This window comes from Diabrotica virgifera, chromosome 4 (assembly GCF_917563875.1).
Source record: "Diabrotica virgifera virgifera chromosome 4, PGI_DIABVI_V3a".
Lineage (NCBI taxonomy): Eukaryota > Metazoa > Arthropoda > Insecta > Coleoptera > Chrysomelidae > Diabrotica > Diabrotica virgifera.
In genome coordinates this window covers 29,740,152-29,759,999 of record NC_065446.1, presented here as the reverse complement: position 1 = coordinate 29,759,999, position 19,848 = coordinate 29,740,152, and the positions used below count along the sequence as shown (strand labels likewise).

Sequence of the window (19,848 nt, the reverse complement as noted above, 5' to 3'; positions counted from 1 at the left end):
GATGGACAAAACGTATTGTCGAGTGGAGGTCACGAGAAGAAGCACTACGGAGCAGAGGACGCCCACCGACCAGATGGGCCGACGATTTGAAGTGGGTTATCGGTAACTGGATGCAAGCCGCACAAAACAGAGACAGATGGAAAGAGCTGATGGAGACCTATATCCAGCAGTGGACGCGCACGGGTTGATGATGATGATGACTACTGTTAACCGGAATTAACCATAATTTTAGTTTAAAATAGGTCTATTTTGTCGTTTAGCACTTCGGAAATCATTCTCAAAACGCAACTTAAATTATTTTGTTTTGTTACTTGGTAATACAAAAACAAATCTACTAAGAATTGTTTTATCTGCCTCCTTCATATTGTCACAGTTGTGTCTTCTTCGCCTAAACGTTTCTCTTTGCCACGCGGTCCTTCTATCTTCCCCTCAGTTTTCCTCTTCCTCTTTTTCCATTAACTTCTAACAACTCTATCCTTCGTCCCACATAGTTTGCATTTCTACGTCTGATGTGACCAAACCATTGCAGCCTCTGTCTTTGAATCTTTTCCGAGACTGCAGTCACCCCAGATCTGTCCCTAATCAAGTCGTCCCTGATCTTGTCTCTTCTAGGCTTACCCAACATTCACCGTAACATTTTCATTACCTCCATCTTCTTTTCCTGGATCTTCTTTACAGGCCACACATCACCGCGATAGACCAAAGCAGGTCTAACAACACTCTCGTAGATCTTTCCTTTCAGTTCTTCCCCTATTTTTCGATCACAGAGCAGCCCTCTCATTCCAGTTAAAAACTAACCAGCCTGTATCCTGTGGGCGATTTCTCGATCTAGTGTCCCATTTTCCGTAGGAGTCAAGGTATTTTAATTTCCTCCCACTCATCCTAGGTTTTCTCCATGCAATTCTATGTCCCAAACCATTCCTGCTCCTCCCATCCCTCCAACTCTAATAATTTCTTTGCTCTCATATACTAACAATTTTTATCACTATTATTAATTTTGATTTTAATTTACATCATTTATAAAGAATTTTTAATAGTCACTTCAGTTTCTTCAAACAATGCCTTTGCATTTTCAGCACGGCTTGGTTATTTTGCATTTTTTCAAAACCAATCTTTTTTTAAAATTGCAATCAATACAAAAATTCAACAATCCAATGCATGTGTATACTGGGTGGGCCAAAGAAAACAGTCCACCTCGATATTTGGCAGTATTTATTAGATTTTATGGAAATGAAGAAACAGGTCGATTTTTGATCTAAGGGGGACACATTTTTACAGTATTTACATGTCATTCGTCAACCCCCTCCCTTCCACTTCCCCTCTCCTTATTTTAAAATAGGGAATAGGGGTCGTGTGCTAGCTCATTTGAAAGGTTATTTAATTCTCTATTCAGTAATATTAACATTGACATAATTAAGTATACAGTTCAAGAAAAATGATTTTGAATTAAATTAATTGACACAAAAAGAGTGTATGTAATTTATTTAACTCAAAATACATTCTACTGCCGACAGAAAACAGAAAAAAAAATGTTTATTTGATAAATAAACATTGTTTGTTGCTTAAATTTAATATTCAACCTACAAAGAAGCAGATGGGTGGCAGCTTAAACATTGAAATTTAGCGGAAAGCAATGTTTATTTATCAAAAAATATTTTTTCTGTTTTGTAACAGCAGTGGAATGTATTTTGAATTAAATAAATTACATACATTCTTCTTTTTGTCAATTAATTTAATTCAAAAAATTTTTTTTGGACACCCTGTATAAATAATTAGGTCAATGTTAATATTACTGAATAGAGAATTGAATAACCTTTCAAATGAGTTAGCACACGACCCCTATTCCCCACTTAAAAATAAGGGGCGGGGGAAGTGGAAGGGAGGGGGTTGACAAATGACAGATGTATCTACCGTAAAAATGTGTCCCCCTGAGATCAAAAATCGACCTGTTTCAGCATTTCCTTAAAATCCAATAACTACTGCCAAATATCGAGGTGGACTGTTTTCTTTGGTCCACCCTGTATATTTCAATACATATACAGGGTGTCCAGAAACTCTACCGACAAACGAAGACAGGAGATAATTTTAAGACAATTTAACCCAATTCACCTAGTCCGAATATGCTTCCTAAGGGAGCTAGAGCTCTTTGAAGATGGCGTCATGTAATTAGTTTTTCTTTAATACCTACAGAACGCTTCTATTTAGAAAAACGAAAATTGGTATGCATATTTACTTTCCAGAAATGAATCGATTCCATCCGTTGTGAATTTTTAGGATCTGTCATAGGCGTCCGTTTTGGGTGGGACAACGGTTATTTTATCGCATAACTTTTTTGTCTTTAACTTTTAAGCATTTTTGATACTGGATTATTAAATTGTAAGGTATTCTAGTACTAAAAGGTACTCTTGCTTTAAGTCGGTAGGATACACCGTTTTATAGAAAAATCGATTTGAAAGTTTTTCGTTTTTGGAATTTGAAAAAAAAAATTGAAAAAACTTTTCCGGAAAACGATGTATTTTACTAACTTAAAGCAAGAGTAACTTTTAGTACTCGAATTCTTCATAATTTAATAATCTAGTGTCAAAAATGCTTAAAAATTAAAGACAAAAAAGTTATGATATAAAATAACTGTTGACCTACCCAAAACGAAAGCCTATGACCCGTACTAGAAATTCGCAATAAATGAAATCGATTTATCTCAGGAATATAAATAAATGTACCAGTTTTCGTCTTTCTAAATAGGTTTATTTTGAATTTTTTTTTGTAATTCAAAGAACGAAAAATGTTCAAATCCACTTTTCTAGAAAACGGTGTATCCTATCGACTTAAAGCAAGAATACCTTTTAGTACTAGAATACCTCCCAGTTTAATAATTCAGAGTCAAAAATGCTTAAAAATTAAAGACAAAAAAGTTATGCGATAAAATAACCGTTACCCTACCCTAAACGGACGCCTATAATCGGTACTAAAAATTCGCAATGAATGGAATAGATTTATCTCTGGAAGATAAAGACGCGTACCAATTTTTGTTTTTCTAAACAGAAGCGTTCTGGAGGTATTTAAGAAAAACTCATTACAAGACGTCATCTTCAAAGAGCTCTAGCTCTCTCGGACTAAGTGAATTGGGTTAAACTGTCTTAAAATTATCTGAAGAATCTTCTGTCTTCGTTTGTCGGTAGAGTTTCTGGACACCCTGTATATGTATGTATACTTCAAAACGAAAAATTGTGTTTAATTTTGCACTAATACATCACTGACGATATAAGGTTTGTTCCAACTTGATTTGTAGCGTTCTTGAATCACGCGTGTGTTAGTACATGAACGATGAAGTGCGCCTGTCCAGTTCTGATTAGTTTTGGAATTGGATACCAGTCGAAACTCTTGTAACACTCGTCATTGGTGAAGTCACTATCGCATTCGATACCACTAATTTTATAAAATTAATAAAAGCCGTTGTCGTAATCTAAAATTAGTTAAAACTTCGATATTTACAGCAACTTCAAAAATTCATGAATAGATTTGACTGAAAATGAACGGTTCCGGAAACCCCAATTTTCTAGTTGGAACGTATTTTGGATCATTCTGTACATCGTAAAAATCTAGTTGGAACGCATATAATGTAGTGATCATGCGCTGAACGGTTACTGCATGGTTTTGTATCGAGTTGGAACAAACCTATAATACAAATGTCACCCTCACTACCCTTCTGTGTTCTATTTTCCTATTGTGATCCTTCCATTCTTTTGTTTTGAGACACTATATTTTTAACTTCGCATTAAACACTGTGTTCATTTCTTTTCCACTACATTAGTGGTTTTGCGGTTATTATACCGATATGAATTATTATGTTTACGAAGTGACAATACAAAATAGTAAAAATGACCAATTTTCTGGCTACAATGCTCAAAATCTAATTTAAAATGCTTGATTTTAAGTGTGTGTTGTTGTGAAAACAAATAAAAATAAACGAACTAAAATCAAACAAATTAAAAGAAACTAATCAAAATAATAAATTTAGAATACTTACATCCTTCAGAATCCACGCGATTTTGATATTCTTTAAGTTGTTTTTCTTTTCGTTTTAGATCTAGGTTTAAGGCCTCGTTTCGTTGTCTAAATTCTCTTAATTCTCTGAAAAAGTAAACAAACAAACAAAGTTTGAAAAAATAAATAAAAACAAAAATGTTTGTATAGAGGGATGAGCGCGCCAATAACCGGCAAAATTACGCAAAAGATGGAAACCATTATACATTGTGAAGTAAAAGAGATGAAACTAGTAGAGGTGGAAATTCTCGATATAAACGTATAAATTAACATTACATACGTTCCCACCTTTAGACGTGTTGGAGGAGTATGACAACTGTCACTGTGACAGGAGAATTTTATAAAATGTCTAAAGGTGGGAAACTATGTAATGTTTATACGTTTATATCGATAATTTCCACCTCTAATAGTTTCATCTCTTTTTATTTCACAATCTACGATGTTTTCCATTTTTTGCGTTATTTTGCTGGTTATTAGCGCACTCATCGGTGTATACAAATGAATAAAAAAAATACTGCGTTACCATGACAACGAAGAAAACACGTGTCAGACAGAGAAAGTTACACGTTTACAAATTAAATCAGAGTTACACAATGTAAATTCAGAAAGAGAATAACTACCGAAATTTTGAAAACTGAAAAATATAATATAGTCTAAATTCTAAATGGACTTTTACCGCGCTGGACAGGCGAGAAGTGAGTTGAAACTTTTCGATCTCCCCCAGCCTTCTTTGCTCCAGCATTTGTTGGTTTGCAAATTTTAGAAACCTCGAAGGTGTTAATAAAAAACTTGGTCCCAATAAAGTTATGGTACATTCCATGTCAAATCAGTCAGGCAAAAACTTTTAGATCTCCGATTTTTCTGAAACTTGGTGTATAGCTTCTGCGGGACGTAAAAATAAGATATTTAAGGTCAAAAAATGTTCTTCTTTTTTTTTCTCAAAATGTTATTTTATGCGATTTTACAGTGATTTGGTGTTTATTTAAACAAACTTGCATTTTCTATCGTAAAGTATCAATGGGAAAAATAATATTATATTTTGGACTCACAAATGTCATAAGAAATTATAATAAGTTATTTTGATTCAAAACATGTTTTTTATCAAATTTATGTAGAAAACGTTAAAATACCGTTTTTTACATTTTCCTTCATTCCCAAAATACATCATAATCGATTTGGCTGAAAATTTGCCCACAGAGAGCCAAAACATAGGACTTTAAGGGTTTAGAAGCATTTGAATTATATTATAATACATAAAAAGTTACATACAGTAATCTCAGACTCAAAAGTATATTAGTCCAGTCGGGATAACATTTTACCTTGCATGCCGAGCTGCCCAAAATTTTATTTTTCTAATCTTTAGGGGGGTCAATAGTAGCCTAAATTTAAAATCGCGAATAAATTCCTCCGTTACGTTAGCGGCCATCTTGATTTTAAAGGAGAACCATTTTTTTGAAAAAGAGATTTTTGAGATTTTAAAGGAGAACTGAAATTGTTCCAAATAAATCGTATTTACAATTATTACAATTTCTTTTTAACAATTTTTGTCGTGAGGTCGATAGTTTTCCGAGTTAATTGTACTTACAGTAGATTAGTGTACATTTTGACTATGATATTGCATGTATCTTTTTTGGTATTGTAATATAATTCAAATCCTTCTAACCACTTAAAGTCCTATGTTTTGGCTATCTGTGGGCAAATTTTCAGCCAAATCGATTATGACGTATTTTGGGAATGGAGGAGAATGTAAAAAACGGTATTTTAACGTTCTCTACACTATAAAATTTGATCAAAAATTTGTTTTGAATCAAAATAACTTGTTATAATGCCATAACAGTAGGGGAGCGAAATATAATAAATGGACCTTTTTATGGAGTTACGCATATTTCTTCACGATTTTTGTTATTAAATGTATCTAACTCCAAAATTTTTCCTTATTTCAAGTTGCCTAACTCCATTTTTAAAGTAATAATATAAAAATAGATCTATCTTTATGAGAAGGCTGATGGACATTATTCTAAGTAACTGTGTCAAATAAGCTAAAGTTTTAAGTCAAAAGCATTCTTTAAATCAGTTTTTTTCGTCTCCTGTAAAATTTGTTAATTTGGACTTAATCACTTTTCATACGAGGCCGACGTACATTTCTTATTTTAACTATACAATTAAAATAATCATCGCCCAGTTAAATGAAAGTTCTCCAATAAGCATCGTATAAAAAATACAATAACTTAAGAACTCAGAAATAAGAAATAAAGTACTTGAAATTTTTTTTTCTTGGCCTTAGGTTCAAGACCTATTTAGCCTGACAATTTATTAATTACTTGAAATATGATTTAAAGAACTTACTTTTGAGCAGCAAGTAATGCTTCCCTAGTTTTGCTTAAATCTTCGCTAATCGCTTGCTTGGCTTGAATTTCGCTTTGCAGCGAGCTTTGTAAATTCAACAACTCCATTTTATCTAATTTTTGTGATCTTCTATTTCTCCAATTTTTGTCAGTACCGGAGACAACACTTGAAACGCCTAAACAAAAAGAGTCATTTTAGGAAATTAAATTTATATAATATGTACTATAAATGCTTGGTAAATATTTTATCATACTAGATTTTATCTGTTTTATCTAATAGAAAACAAACGACAATAAAAAGATATATTTAAACACTGTACAGTGTTTGATAACTATTAAAACCGGATTACCTAAATAGACAAGACGAAAACGGCGGGTTCGTTGGGAAATATATTCCCATGAGATTTTTTTGCATAATCATATTCGTGAGACATCCCAGAATAAGGTGCAGGAAGTCGCCCACGTGAAAAGGGTCCAATTTTTTAACATTTTTTAAATTAAATTGCAAAAATCAATGTTTTTGGCCCGGACAATATTTTTTTAGGTTTTTTGGACCATTCTGGACAAAAAAGGTCTCTTATAATTTTTCTGTGAAGTTGATCGTTTTCGAGTTTAAGCAATTTAAAATTGAAAAAAAAAAAACGAAAAATGGCGATTTTCAAAGCTTAATAACTCGGTTAAAAGTTATTATTATGAAAGTCAGAAAGTCACTAGATCAAAACTTAAAGTCTCCCCTACAAGATCCTGAAGAAATTTTTGTCATTATTTTATTACTGAGCTGTTATTTTTAAGTAATAACAATGAGCGCCATGCAAGTGTTAGGCGGCCGTAAATGCTGAGTGCGAGAGAGATGCCATTCCGGCAGTCCAACTGTGCATCTTACTCACACTCACATTTACAGCCGCGTCAATACGATCTAACCGCTCATTGTTATTACTTAAAAACTTAGTAATAAATTAATGACACAAATTTCTTCAGGATCAAGTAGGGGGGCTTTAGGCTTTGATTTAGTCATTTTCTGACTTTCATAATAATAATTTTTAACTGAGTTATTAAGTCTTAAAAATGGCCATTTTCGCGTTTTTCAAATTTTAAATTATAACTCGAAAACGATCAACTTTCGAGAAAAATTATGAGAAACCTTTTTTGTCCAGAATAATCCAATAAATCTAAAAAAAAATTGTCCGGCCAAAAAATATTGATTTTTGCAATTTGATTAAAGAAAATTGTTAAAAAAAAATTTGGACCACTTTTCACGTGGGCGACTTGTTGAACCTTATTCTGGGATGTCTCACGAATGTGATTATGCAAAAAAATCTCATGGGAATATTTTTCCCAACGAACCCGCTGTTTTCGCCTTGTCTAAAATGAAAAGTATTAGACCGGGAGGTAGCGTCAAGTTTGACCGGAGCATTTTAGCATGGCTGATTTTTTTTTGATATAGTCAGTTGTTCCAAAGCTTATTAACAAGTGATAAAACGCGTTCCAAGAATGCGGCTGTAATTTTGAATATTTTTTCGAGATATTTGGCACACGTATTCGTAATATAATAAAGAATGGCGGTACAGAGCCCAATTTGAAAAATATGTTAATATGTGGAAATTACTCTGTAATTAAATACAATATTAAAAAAACGAGCCTGTACCGCCATTAAGAAGAACAAAAAAATACACTTTCTTCAAATAAACTTTTTTATCCGATGCCTAGATTTTGTGTCATTTTGGAACTACTAATGAAATAAAAAATTTTAGTAGTTCCAAAATGACACAAAATCTAGGGATCGGATAAAAAAGTTTATTTGAAGAAAGTGTATTTTTTTACAGGCTCGTTTTTTTAATATTGAATTTAATTACAGCGTAATTTCCACATATTAATATATTTTTCAAATTGGGCTCTGTACCGCCATTCTTTATTATATTATGAATACGTGTGCCAAATACCTCGAAAAAATATTCAAAATTACAGCCGCAATCTTGGAACGCGTTTTCGCTACCTGTTGATCGCTACTGTTTCCTCTTAAGCAAGAAAAGATAAAATATGAAAGTAGATGGAAAAACCCTACAACTTATATGTCAAATATTTATCTCCATGACTTACATCCATAATGGCCAAGTGGTTAGAATACCTAACTCTTGGCTTTCACCCAGGCGAGTCGGGTTCGATTCCCGGCGTCGGAACTCTTTTTGTTTTTCAAATTGACATTTTGATTTGAAAATTAATTGTTTTTATAATACCACGTTTTTATTATTTATGCGACACAATATAAAAAAGTATTATTATAAAAACAATTATTTTTCAAATCAAAATGTCAATTTTAAACAGAAAAGGATTTCTGACGCCGGGAATCGAACCAGACTCGCCTGGGTGAAAAAGCCAGGAGCCAGGTATTCTAACCACTAGGCCATTATGGATATAACGAACGGAGATAAATATTTGACATATAAGTTGTAGGGTTTTTTCATCTACTTTCATATTTTATCTTTTCTTGCCTAAAAGCCCCAAAGTCGCGCCAGCTGACAGACATTTTCATTATCAAACAAGTACTATCTACCAAAATAAATTCATGGAATCCGTGCTAAAATCACCGTAAAAATTTGGCACTACCTCCCAGTCTATATTTAAATAAACGCGTACATTTATGAAATTCTTCAGAAAAGAACACAGCATATAAAGGTAAATAACTGCGACAAACTTCAGGAAGTGATTCTGCGTCAACAAATAATGACAGTTTGCTATTGGGACCGTGCAAGTTCGGCAAAGCGACACCTGGTTTCTACGCTCAGCAACTTTCTTCGCACTTTTAATTATATTGGCCAATTATATTAGTCCTGGTTACTGGATAATTGTCAAGGCCATAGTCCAAAAAAATAATAAGAAGAAAAAGTAAGATTCAGGTTATGTTATTAAAAAGTAAACAATTGTATGTAGTAAATAAAATTAGTTATTAAAATGCAGTACTGCAAGCAAAATACAACTAATTAAATTTACCTTTATATAATAATTGCATATCATATCAATATTGTGGAGCAATATATAATTTTTCTTCTTCAATGATAATAGGTATGAAATGTACGTCAATTTGACAATTTCAATTGACAATATATGAATTATTTTAGAAAGTTGCAATATTTCTCTACTATTCGCGCACGGTCCTTTCTCGTATCTCCTACAAGTACTTGCACACCGCGAATATAAATTTATATCCACAAATGATTAGCTTTCGAAATACAGGGTGTTGAATTTTTTTTCAAACTGACAATTTATTGCTTTGAAACCGGTCGAGATATGCAAATAAAATTTGGTGGGTTTTAAGAGATCGTTATTGCACGTTTTTTAGCATACAATTAAGGGCATAGGCGCAAAATTTTGCGCCAATGTGTTTTAAATGCATTCATTTTTTTCGAATCCTAAGAAAACTAAACTAATCCTTTAAAAATAAGTATTTTTAAAAAGTTTAAACGCAAAATGAAAGATTGTATTATTAGGTACCGAGGACCGGAATTTAAGAAAAAAAAATTTCATGTGCCAATTTCAACCGGTTTTAGAGCAATAAATCAATTGTCAGTTTGTAAGAAAAATTTCAACACCCTGTATCTCCTAGATGAAGCATTTTCTAACATTCGTTTATCGAGCAAACTGTCATTATTTTTGCATAATTACTCCTTAAAGTTTGTCGCACTTACTTACTAACACCCTGTATATGTTGTATAGTTATACAGATCAACATATTCAAGTGTCCATTACCGGTATGTTTGAGATAGTCCAACTCTTCCGTCATTTTGGTAGCTAATGCTTGTAAATAAGCTCGTGCGTCTTTTTCATCGCTCACCCACTGAATGATTTCAGAGAGCTGCGATTCCCATTGGCCTAAAGCTTCCTGTTTGGTTCTTAACTGGTCATATTCTGTTTCCAGATTATTTCGTTCAGTTTGTAGACGATTCATCGATTCGGTAAGCTAAAAAATTATAAATGCAACAATTAGAAGCTCATTTCATCTAAATAAAATACACAAATGAACAAAGCAAAGTAAAGATGACTTTTCAAACATAATAATGAGGTTAGGTTAGGTACAATAGAAAATATTGAGTAATAGGGCTTTCCATTCACAGTCATTTGTTTCGAGCTTCTGTCATGTATCACATAAAATTAATATATCTACGTCATACGTTATTGGTATTCACCATGATACAAACCGAAGACGTATGACGTAGTTATCTTAATATTATGTGACACATGACAGAAGCTCGAAACAAATGACAATCGATGAAAAGCCCTATTGGAAAATAATACGAAAATGACAATCTCGTCAGTGGAGTAGAATACCGGAATAGATTAGATAAAGGAAAAGTCAAACAATAAGAGTTGCACGTAATTTTCCCCTTGTTGCCATATTCTAAATTTGAAAAAATATATAGGGAATAATCAGATTTTTCGACATGCGAGCATTTCATTGGCTAGAGTTAGTGACGAGTTTATATGACGTCGTTATTACATTTGATGAGCTTGGAAATGGTAACTGACGTCTGTCATAATATTAAAGGGGTTAAATATAATGGCAAAATATTGTTTTCAAATTATAATCGGGGACAGATATGTTATTGTTCTAATACAATTCAATTAAAATATCCAACAATTTGAATCAAAATCAAATGGAGAAACTAAAGTAACATAATTTAGTGTGTAGACAGTTTTATAGGACAGTTTATATTTTAATCAACTTCACATCTACAAATAAAAAATCTTACATAACCTTCTATAGGACAATATGAGTTTGACATTTAGAGTACAGATAGTTATGTTTGTTTCACACGCTTTAAAGAAAAAGAGGAACATTATAGTCGGTAGCTGATGTGGTAAATATGTTTTTTATTTGGCAACAGCGCTTTCCTGCTAAACTTGACAGTAGCGAAAAATCTAATATGTGAGGGTGTTGAATTTGTTTGCACTCAAGTTTGTATGGGTGGGTTATGATGTCATTAAATATATGACGTGCACGACTAATTGTTTGATTTGGACCATAACTCTCTCTGAAGTCTCTGGTGATAGCGAGAAAATTTATTTTACTGTAATTTCTTCTGAAGTCGGTGCAAAATATAACGGAATGTTATTGGCTATTAAAATAAGAATTAAAATTAATTTTAGATATATCGTTGGTTTGGAAGAACACTGTCACAAGTCGAAAAGTTCTAATTTTCAGGAGCGACGTTTTAAAATTTTAATGTGCTAGTTTTCATTATAATTTTGGTATGGTAAAAAATAAGAGGTAAAATCTTTTACAATATTAAAGAGCTCATGATTATCATTTAAATATAAATTGAAAGACCTTTCTTGTTCTCACCCTTCTACCTGTAATTAGCATTTGGAACAGTTTTTCCCAAAATTTGTTCGAAATGTTACTGAATTGCTCATAATAATTCTATATACACGTACATATCCTACTATAAGGAATACTTATCTACCTAAGACGAAATGTAACTGTATTGCATTAAATATTAAACACAAAATCCCAAAAAATACGTTTCTTTTTTAACTTGTAACACTGTCCTCCAAAAAACACGTGGTAACTTCCACAACAACTGAAACACAACTATATTGCGCCGCTCTTCCACAAAATGTAATGCATGGGTTTGACAAAGTCAAACTGTCATAAGTCGACATCTGGCGGAAATTATATGAGTGCAACTTCTAACAATTTTTTCCATAATAAAGTTTAATATTTAGAGTTGGTTAGAGTTAGAGATATTCTTCTTCCAAACCAACGATATGTATGTATAGTTTAAGAAAACTCAAATAAAAAAATCATTAATATTTTTGTTTTTTCTGATAGCTACTAAAAAACTTGTTCATCTTTTACCTCGTTAGAGCTTATACATTGTAAAAATCGGAGATGGTTAAATCGGAGAGTGCAAGAAGAGTCTATACCGGTTTCGGAAGTCTTTTCCCCCTCATCAGTAGTCCCATATCCTGTTCTCTCCGATTTCTCCACGTATCATACTTTGGGCCCTTCCGTATTGCAAAGAAAGAAATGTCACGGATGTACTAGAGCCATCTACCGAAAAACAAAGTAAGTTATCAATCGAAGTAGCACAGAAAACGACAATAAATATCGTTCCCATACCACCAGATTGACAACAGGTGGAATACTTTATTTGGTTACAACCTCCCGAGATTTTCAAAAATTATAAATCATACAGGATGCCGAGGAAATTAAGATGAGAGAATTTTAAATAATTCACAACTCATCTGCTCAGCGTGGTAAAAGTTCTAACAAGAAATATTCCTTAATACTCCTACAAAAGAGTAAATCAATTAAAAATGTATAAACATTTTCAATTTCTTTGCAACACGAAAATGCAGCAGCTGCATAATGCTCTGGTTAAATCGGAGAGTGCACAAAGAGTCTATACCGGTTTCGGAGGTCTTTTCCACCTCATCAGTAGTCCCATATCCTCTTCTCTCCGATTTCCCCAGGCATCACCTTTGGTAGATGGCTCTAGTTCATCCGTGACATTTCTTTCTTTGCAATACGGAAGGGCCCAAAGTGTGATGCCTGGGGAAATAGGAGAGAAGAGGATATGGGACTACTGATGAAGGGGAAAATACCTCCGAAACCGGTATAGACTCTTCCTGTACTCTCCGATTTAACAAGAGCATTATGCAACTGCTGCATTTTCGTGTTGCAAAGAAAGTGAAAATGTTAATACATTTTTAATTCATATACTCTTTTGTAGGAGTATTAAGGAATCTTTCTTGTTGGAACTTTTACCACGCTGAGCAGATGAGTTGTGAATTATTTAAAATTCTCTAATCCTAATTTCCTCGGCATCCTGTTTGATTTATAATTTTTGAAAATCTCGGGAGGTTGTAACCAAAGAAAGTATTCCACCTGTTGTCAATCTGGTGGTATGGGAACGATATTTATTGTCGTTTTCTGTGTTACTTCAATTGATAACTTACTTTCTTATACATTGTCATTGATTATAAATATTCCCCTAAATATGTACTTATTAATCAATGACATTGTATTGGTATTAAGTGATAAACGCAATATCATTTAAAATTAGGTTTTTTCGGAAAACTGTGCGATATGTTAATTTTTTGTATGTGTTTTGGAAAGTAAAATATAACGTATTAATATCAAGAAATGTATGAAGGAATAAGTACCATTAGTATATTGTGCCGATTTTGAAGAATGTCTACAAACACTGGCATGATTTTAAACACAAGGGGTAAGTGCTATGAACAAGCTATTAATTTATTACATACTTTACCAAATGTTTATAAACCCTTTCACCTTATTACATATTAGGTTAGTTTTATGTGAAGAATTGTTAGTTAGACTGTTATAGAAAGCCCGGAACAGAGGCCCAAGCAAAGAAACGATAAAAACTCACGAGGTCTACATTTGAAGATAAATTTTTGTTTTCTTCGACTAAAATTTGTTTTTCCCTATCGTGCCTGCTTTTTAAGTCAGCTATGACTTGTTCAGAATCTGCCAATGCTTCTAATCTAGATTTTTCCAATTTTTCCTTAAGTATTTGTACCTAATTCGAAAGAAGATATACATAAACAGAAACAAAATAAGTTAAATGATTATTTTACATAAAAAACATATACTAACTTCTCTTTCTAATAGCTCCCTATGGGTTTCTGCTTCATGAAGTTGATCTCTTAGAGAGGATAATTCCATGTTATATCTGGCTTGTTGTTGTGTTAAACTTTCATTGTATTGGACCTGTAATGCAAATAATACATTAAATCGTCTAAAATAATTATTTTGTCCCAACAAAGATTTAGGTCGGGAAGATCATGCACTGACGCTATATTTGTAATGAGGCAAGTTCAAGAGAAATCGTTAGAATACAACAAACCGGCATTTTTATGTTTCGTGGACCTTAAGAAAGCATTTGGCAGGGTCACATTAAAGGACGTTATCCATACTCAAGAGAGGTACCTCTAGGAATAATTAAAACGATCTAAAACATCTACCAGAAAAACACCATAACAGTAAAAGTAGAAGATAAACTAACTGACTAAATTGAAGCCGGCAATGGGATAAGAAGGGGATTCCTTGAGTCCTTTATTGTTCAACATGATCATGGACGAAATAATAAAAAAAGTAAGAACTAAAAAAGGATACCAAATGGGAGAAAAACAACTTAAAATAATCTGCTATGTAGACAATGCAATACTAATCTCGCAAAATGAAGATGATTTACAACATATGCTGCACCAGTTTAACATAATCGCCAGAAAATTTAACATGTTAATTTCCCCAAAAAAGACAAAATTCCAATAATATATAAATTGGAGCTAGAGGGTCAGATAATAGAACAAGTGATCACACTATCTAGCTAAGGAAGGCTCGAAACAGAAGTGGAAGATCAAGTGAACAGAGCAAACAGAGCCGCAGGTTGACTGAATGACACACTATTTAGAAATAAAAATATCGGAAAAGAAATGAAAGGCATAATTTACAAAACAGTCATCAGACTAATAATGACATACGCGGCAGAAACACGACCCGACACAGAGAGGACAAAAAGATTGCTCGAAACAGCGGAGATAAAAACCCTTCGAAAAATCGATGGTAAGACTCTATGGGACAGAGCTAGAAGTATAAATATACGACGGAGATGCAAGGTGGACACCATTAATAACTGGGTAAGAAACAGAAGAATAGAATGAAATGACCACATAAGCCGAATGACAACAAATAGGAGTAGTAATGACAGTGAGAGACGGTTTCCCAATAGGAAGACGTTTAGTGAGAAGAATTACTAGAGGCACATTGAAAAAAACGAACAGAGTCACATCTATACAAAAGGAAAAATAAGAAGAAGAACAATGGGATTTAAAACGTGCCAACAACAAATTCATTAAAAAAAAGTATGAACGTTGTAAGGACTAACTGGCGAATTCAATAATATTATTTAAAAGTCTATTGAGGAAGAAGAAATAACGTTTTTTCCTACTATCTTATTTACCTTAATGAGGACTAACAAAATATACAACCAAACTTCTCTGCTCCTTATCCAAGTTCAGAAGTCGAAGAACTGAACATGTACGATTTCATATTGAATTCAATGTTATCCTAATCAATGGTTCTACGATCCCAGGTGTTTTTTCTTTCGTAGTGAGCAAATTAAACTGATATCCTATTAAATATTATGTTAGGTGGTATTTTTATTGTCTTTAGAATGACCTGATGTTAGAAAAGCGATTAAAAGATACTAGGGAAGGAAATATTTGGTAAATTAAAGCGATATAACATTTTTGTCCTCTGCTTAAATCCTAATAGAAGTCATCCGGCTCGAAGGACCAAATGTACAATTCGAATATAATATATTGTCGAATATGATTCGAATGCCCTATTTCCGAACTTCTCGATCGACGATGTGAAATAATTCTTGAACTCTTGACAGCTAATCAAATATATACACTCGACGAAATAAATCTTTCTTTGTCGTTCAGCATCTAATGAGGTCAAAGCTTCTCTCAACGCATGCCAAAATCCAAATGTACAAAACCATAATACGACCAGCAGTGACATACGGAAGTGAAACATGGACATTTAGAAAGAAAGAAATCAATAAATTATTAGTATGGGAATGCAAAAACCTGCGAGTTATATATGGTCCTTGCAGGGACAGTGTGACAAATGAATGGAGGAGCAGATACAACAATGAATTAGAGACTCTCTTCGGACATGGAAACATCGCGAGATACATAAAAGCCAATAGACTAAGATGGGCAGGCCACGTGGTACGGAGTGATGACGACAGACTGATTAGCGATGTGTTTTGGGAAAGACCACGCGGTAAAAGATCGGCAGGACCGCTTAGAAAAAGATGGAAAGATGCAGTCAGAGAAGACCTAGAGAAGATGGAAGTGATACTATGGGAAATAGTACCACAGGATCGGAACCAATGGAAGACAATAGTAAACGCGGTAAAGACTCACGAAGAGTTGTAAAAGCCAAAGATGACTCGACGTAACTTCAAACAATGACTTGCGCACTACTTGCTGAGGTAAATATTCTAATTACACTGCAATTCGCAAGAGTATGACCCCTAATTTATAATGCTCAAAAATACTCTACAATTCATCAAAAAGGGTATTGTTTTTTCCATAGTAACCAAACCCTTGTACTTTGATGCTTACACAAATATAATTTGAATTAGGAAGTTATTGCAACAGAATTTAGTGATTGATTCAATTCTGCAAGAAGTTGAATAAACTCTTAATTAAATTATATTGTCGATATCTATTGCAATTATACATAATAAAACTATGCAGTTAAGATTAATGTGAGATTACAAATTAAGGGTTTAATTTGTGATTGAACACACGTACTCTGCTAGAGACCATTTAACACATAAACTTCCTCTTTATAATATATTCTTAATATCACAGCAATATGGCCCGGCGCAAATTGAACCTAAGCCAGACACAACCTGCTCCGGCGAACTGCGTAGACAGTTCTGCGCATCCTACTATCAGTTCATTCGTTCGCGGGTCAAGCTTGGGAACGTTTGTCATCGGCGTACAGTTTTTTTGGGCCGTGGGACACGTGACTCACCGCCAGATGTTTATTTTTACTTGTTTTTGTTTGCAAGGTGGACATATCTGAAATAAATACGGATGGTACCTAAGTACAATTTATTATGATAAATAAAAATATTGGCATAGTCGAACACCCCGAGTGAAAACTGCGTTGTCTTTGTCATTAAATTCTGATAACTTTTGGTAGACTAAACAAGCGGCTATACGAAATTAATAATCAAAGTTATGCCTTTACAAAAACACATTATTAGAAACTATTCATGTTACTTAAAACCGTGATCGATAAAAATATCGTATTACCCTCAAATTCAACTTGTCGGCATATTACATTTTTGTTTATTACAAATAGTGTTATTTTTTTAGACCGATCAGTAGCGGAGGGATTATGAATTATGACCTGCAGTAATTGTAAATGATTGCGATCCTGCAGTAATTGTAAATGATTGTGATTCGAGCAGTAAATTGAGGAATATGAGTTATGGCCGAGTAGTAGGGGAGAGATTATTTTAAATTTGTAGGTATTATGTGCAGAAATAAAATACTCAGTGTAAGATATCGTTTTATGCACCCGCTTATGATCAAATTCGACGTTTTCGAAAGTCATACCGCTGCGACTACTAGGGAAGTGTAAGATATTTTTAAAACGTTACTAGTTACAAGTACGGAAATACCGATTTTAAGTTGCCTACTCAATTCACTACAAGGATCAGATACATCAGTAAGTTTGTAATCATACCCCAGGCTGTGGGTGAAAAATAGGTCGATTTCAGGATATAATTCAGGAATTTTTGAAACCTATCAGGTGTTGTAAAGGACGATGCCAGGAATAACTTATACTAAAATGTAACCAAAAATATTATGCGCTTTTTTTATATTGCGATTTTCATTTGTTAAATTTGCAATTTTTATTGATTTTTAGTTTTGCAGCTTAGGATATTGATTTTAGAGAAAAACTTTTTAAATAGAAAGTTGTAGTAAATTAAAAAACCTACAATTTGAGGTACAGTAAGTTTAATTTGGTTAATTGGTTATTGCAAAACAGCCTGCGAAAAGTCCAAAATGGCCGTTTTTTACAATTGCATTATTTATTGTACAAATAATTTTTTTTTATTTTTTAACGCTTTAAAATGAAGATCTTTCAATTCCAAACATAAAAAAAATTGTAAAGCCAGATTAACGAATTCGTTGCTTAGATATTATAAATTGTTTATCCCAAGAGGTCAAATGTCGAAGGCTATAATTTTTTGAAAAAAAAATCGTAGAGAGTTGGTGAAACATCCAATCTCCTTCTAAAGAGTTATATTTTCATATTCTGATGTAAATAAATGCGTAAAACATTTTTAAACCTCTAATTTTTGGGTTTGAAAATAAGGGGGCAAATTTCGTTACAAACATTTAGAGCTGAAGCGGCCCTGTACATCCTATGAGTTTCTAACTTACAGATTATTGTTGCTGAAGACAAAACGAAGATTTATAAAAAAATAAAAATTTTCTACAACCAACCGAAGCCGAGATAATTGTTTTTTGTCTTAAGTCGTAGTGTTTTTATTTATAACAATTAAGAAATTATTTTACAGTCATTGACTAAAGAAAGAGTTATATTATCTTAAAATAAAAATTATTATAAAATTTAATTACATTTAATTCTTAAAAATTAATTTTAAAATCGGTGCTTTTGCGAGCGGCCGAATTTTGCAAATCGCCCGGCTGGCTTCAAATCCGCGCGGTCGGAAAATTTTTACGTAACTTGTATTAAATTTTGACAGAAAACAATTAAATAATATTACCATTATAATATACAGTCTATTTACCACTGTATTTGTTTTTCTTGATAAACTTTTATATGTGAAATTTCATTTCTAAAGAAATAATATTACAAAAATGATACATATTATGAAATATATTTTTAATTTTTTCATTGTTATATAAATATAATAATAATACTGTTACTTCTTACTATAATATACAATATAAAACTTTTTCTTCTTGTAGTGACTATTCTTTTTGGATTTCACATATAAAAGTTTATCAAGAAAAACAAATACAGTGGTAAATAGACTGTATATTATAATGGTAATATTATTAAATTGTTTTCTGTCAAAATTTAATACAAGTTACGTAAAAATTTTCCGAGCGCGCGGATTTGAATCCAGCCGGGCGATTTGCAAAATTCGCCCGCTTGCAAAAGCACCGATTTAAAAAATAATTTTTAATAATTAAATGTAATTATATTTTATAATAATTTTTATTTTAAGATAATATAAGTCATTCTTTAGTCAATGACTGTAAAATAATTTCTTAATTATTATAAATAAAGGCACTACAGTTTAAGAAAAAAAAAAACAATTATCTCGGCTTCAGTTGGTTGTAGAAAATTTTAATTTCTTTATAAATCTTCGTTTCGTCTTCAGCAACTAATACTCTGTAAGTTAGAAACTCATAGGATATACAGGGCCGCTTCAGCTCTAAATGTTTATAACGAAATTTGCCCCCTTATTTTCAAACCCAAAAATTATCTCGGCTTCAGTTGGTCGTAGAAATTTTTTATTTTTTTATAAATCTTCGTTTTATCTTCAGCAACAATAATCTGTAAGTTAAAAACTCATAGGATGTACAGGGCCGCTTCAGCTCTAAATGTTTGTAACGAAATTTGCCCCCTTATTTTCAAACCCAAAAATTAGAGGTTTAAAAATGTTTTACGCATTTATTTACATCAGAATATGAAAATATAACTCTTTAGAAGGAGATTGGATGTTTCACCAACTCTCTACGATTTTTTTTCAAAAAGTTATAGGCTTCGACATTTGACCTCTTGGGATAAACAATTTATAATATCTAAGCAACAAATTCGTTAATCTGGTTTTACAATTTTTTTTTATGTTAGGAATTGAAA

General features: G+C 32.6%; 1 protein-coding gene across 3 annotated transcripts in view; it reads right to left on the bottom strand.

Moving 5' to 3' along the window:
* LOC114349379 (serine/threonine-protein kinase Genghis Khan) overlaps positions 1–19,848 on the bottom strand; it is a 217,796-nt gene that overhangs the window by 98,425 nt on the left and 99,523 nt on the right. For 2 of the 3 annotated variants that reach the window (XM_050648108.1, XM_050648109.1), the window contains exons 12-16: positions 14,011–14,124; positions 13,784–13,933; positions 10,134–10,344; positions 6,391–6,565; positions 4,028–4,131 (exon numbers count right to left, since the gene is read on the bottom strand). In XM_050648108.1, coding sequence (XP_050504065.1) covers positions 4,028–4,131; positions 6,391–6,565; positions 10,134–10,344; positions 13,784–13,933; positions 14,011–14,124 — 754 coding nt within the window. The remainder of the gene's footprint in view (positions 1–4,027; positions 4,132–6,390; positions 6,566–10,133; positions 10,345–13,783; positions 13,934–14,010; positions 14,125–19,848) is intronic. The other variant, XM_050648111.1, reaches the window with a different exon arrangement.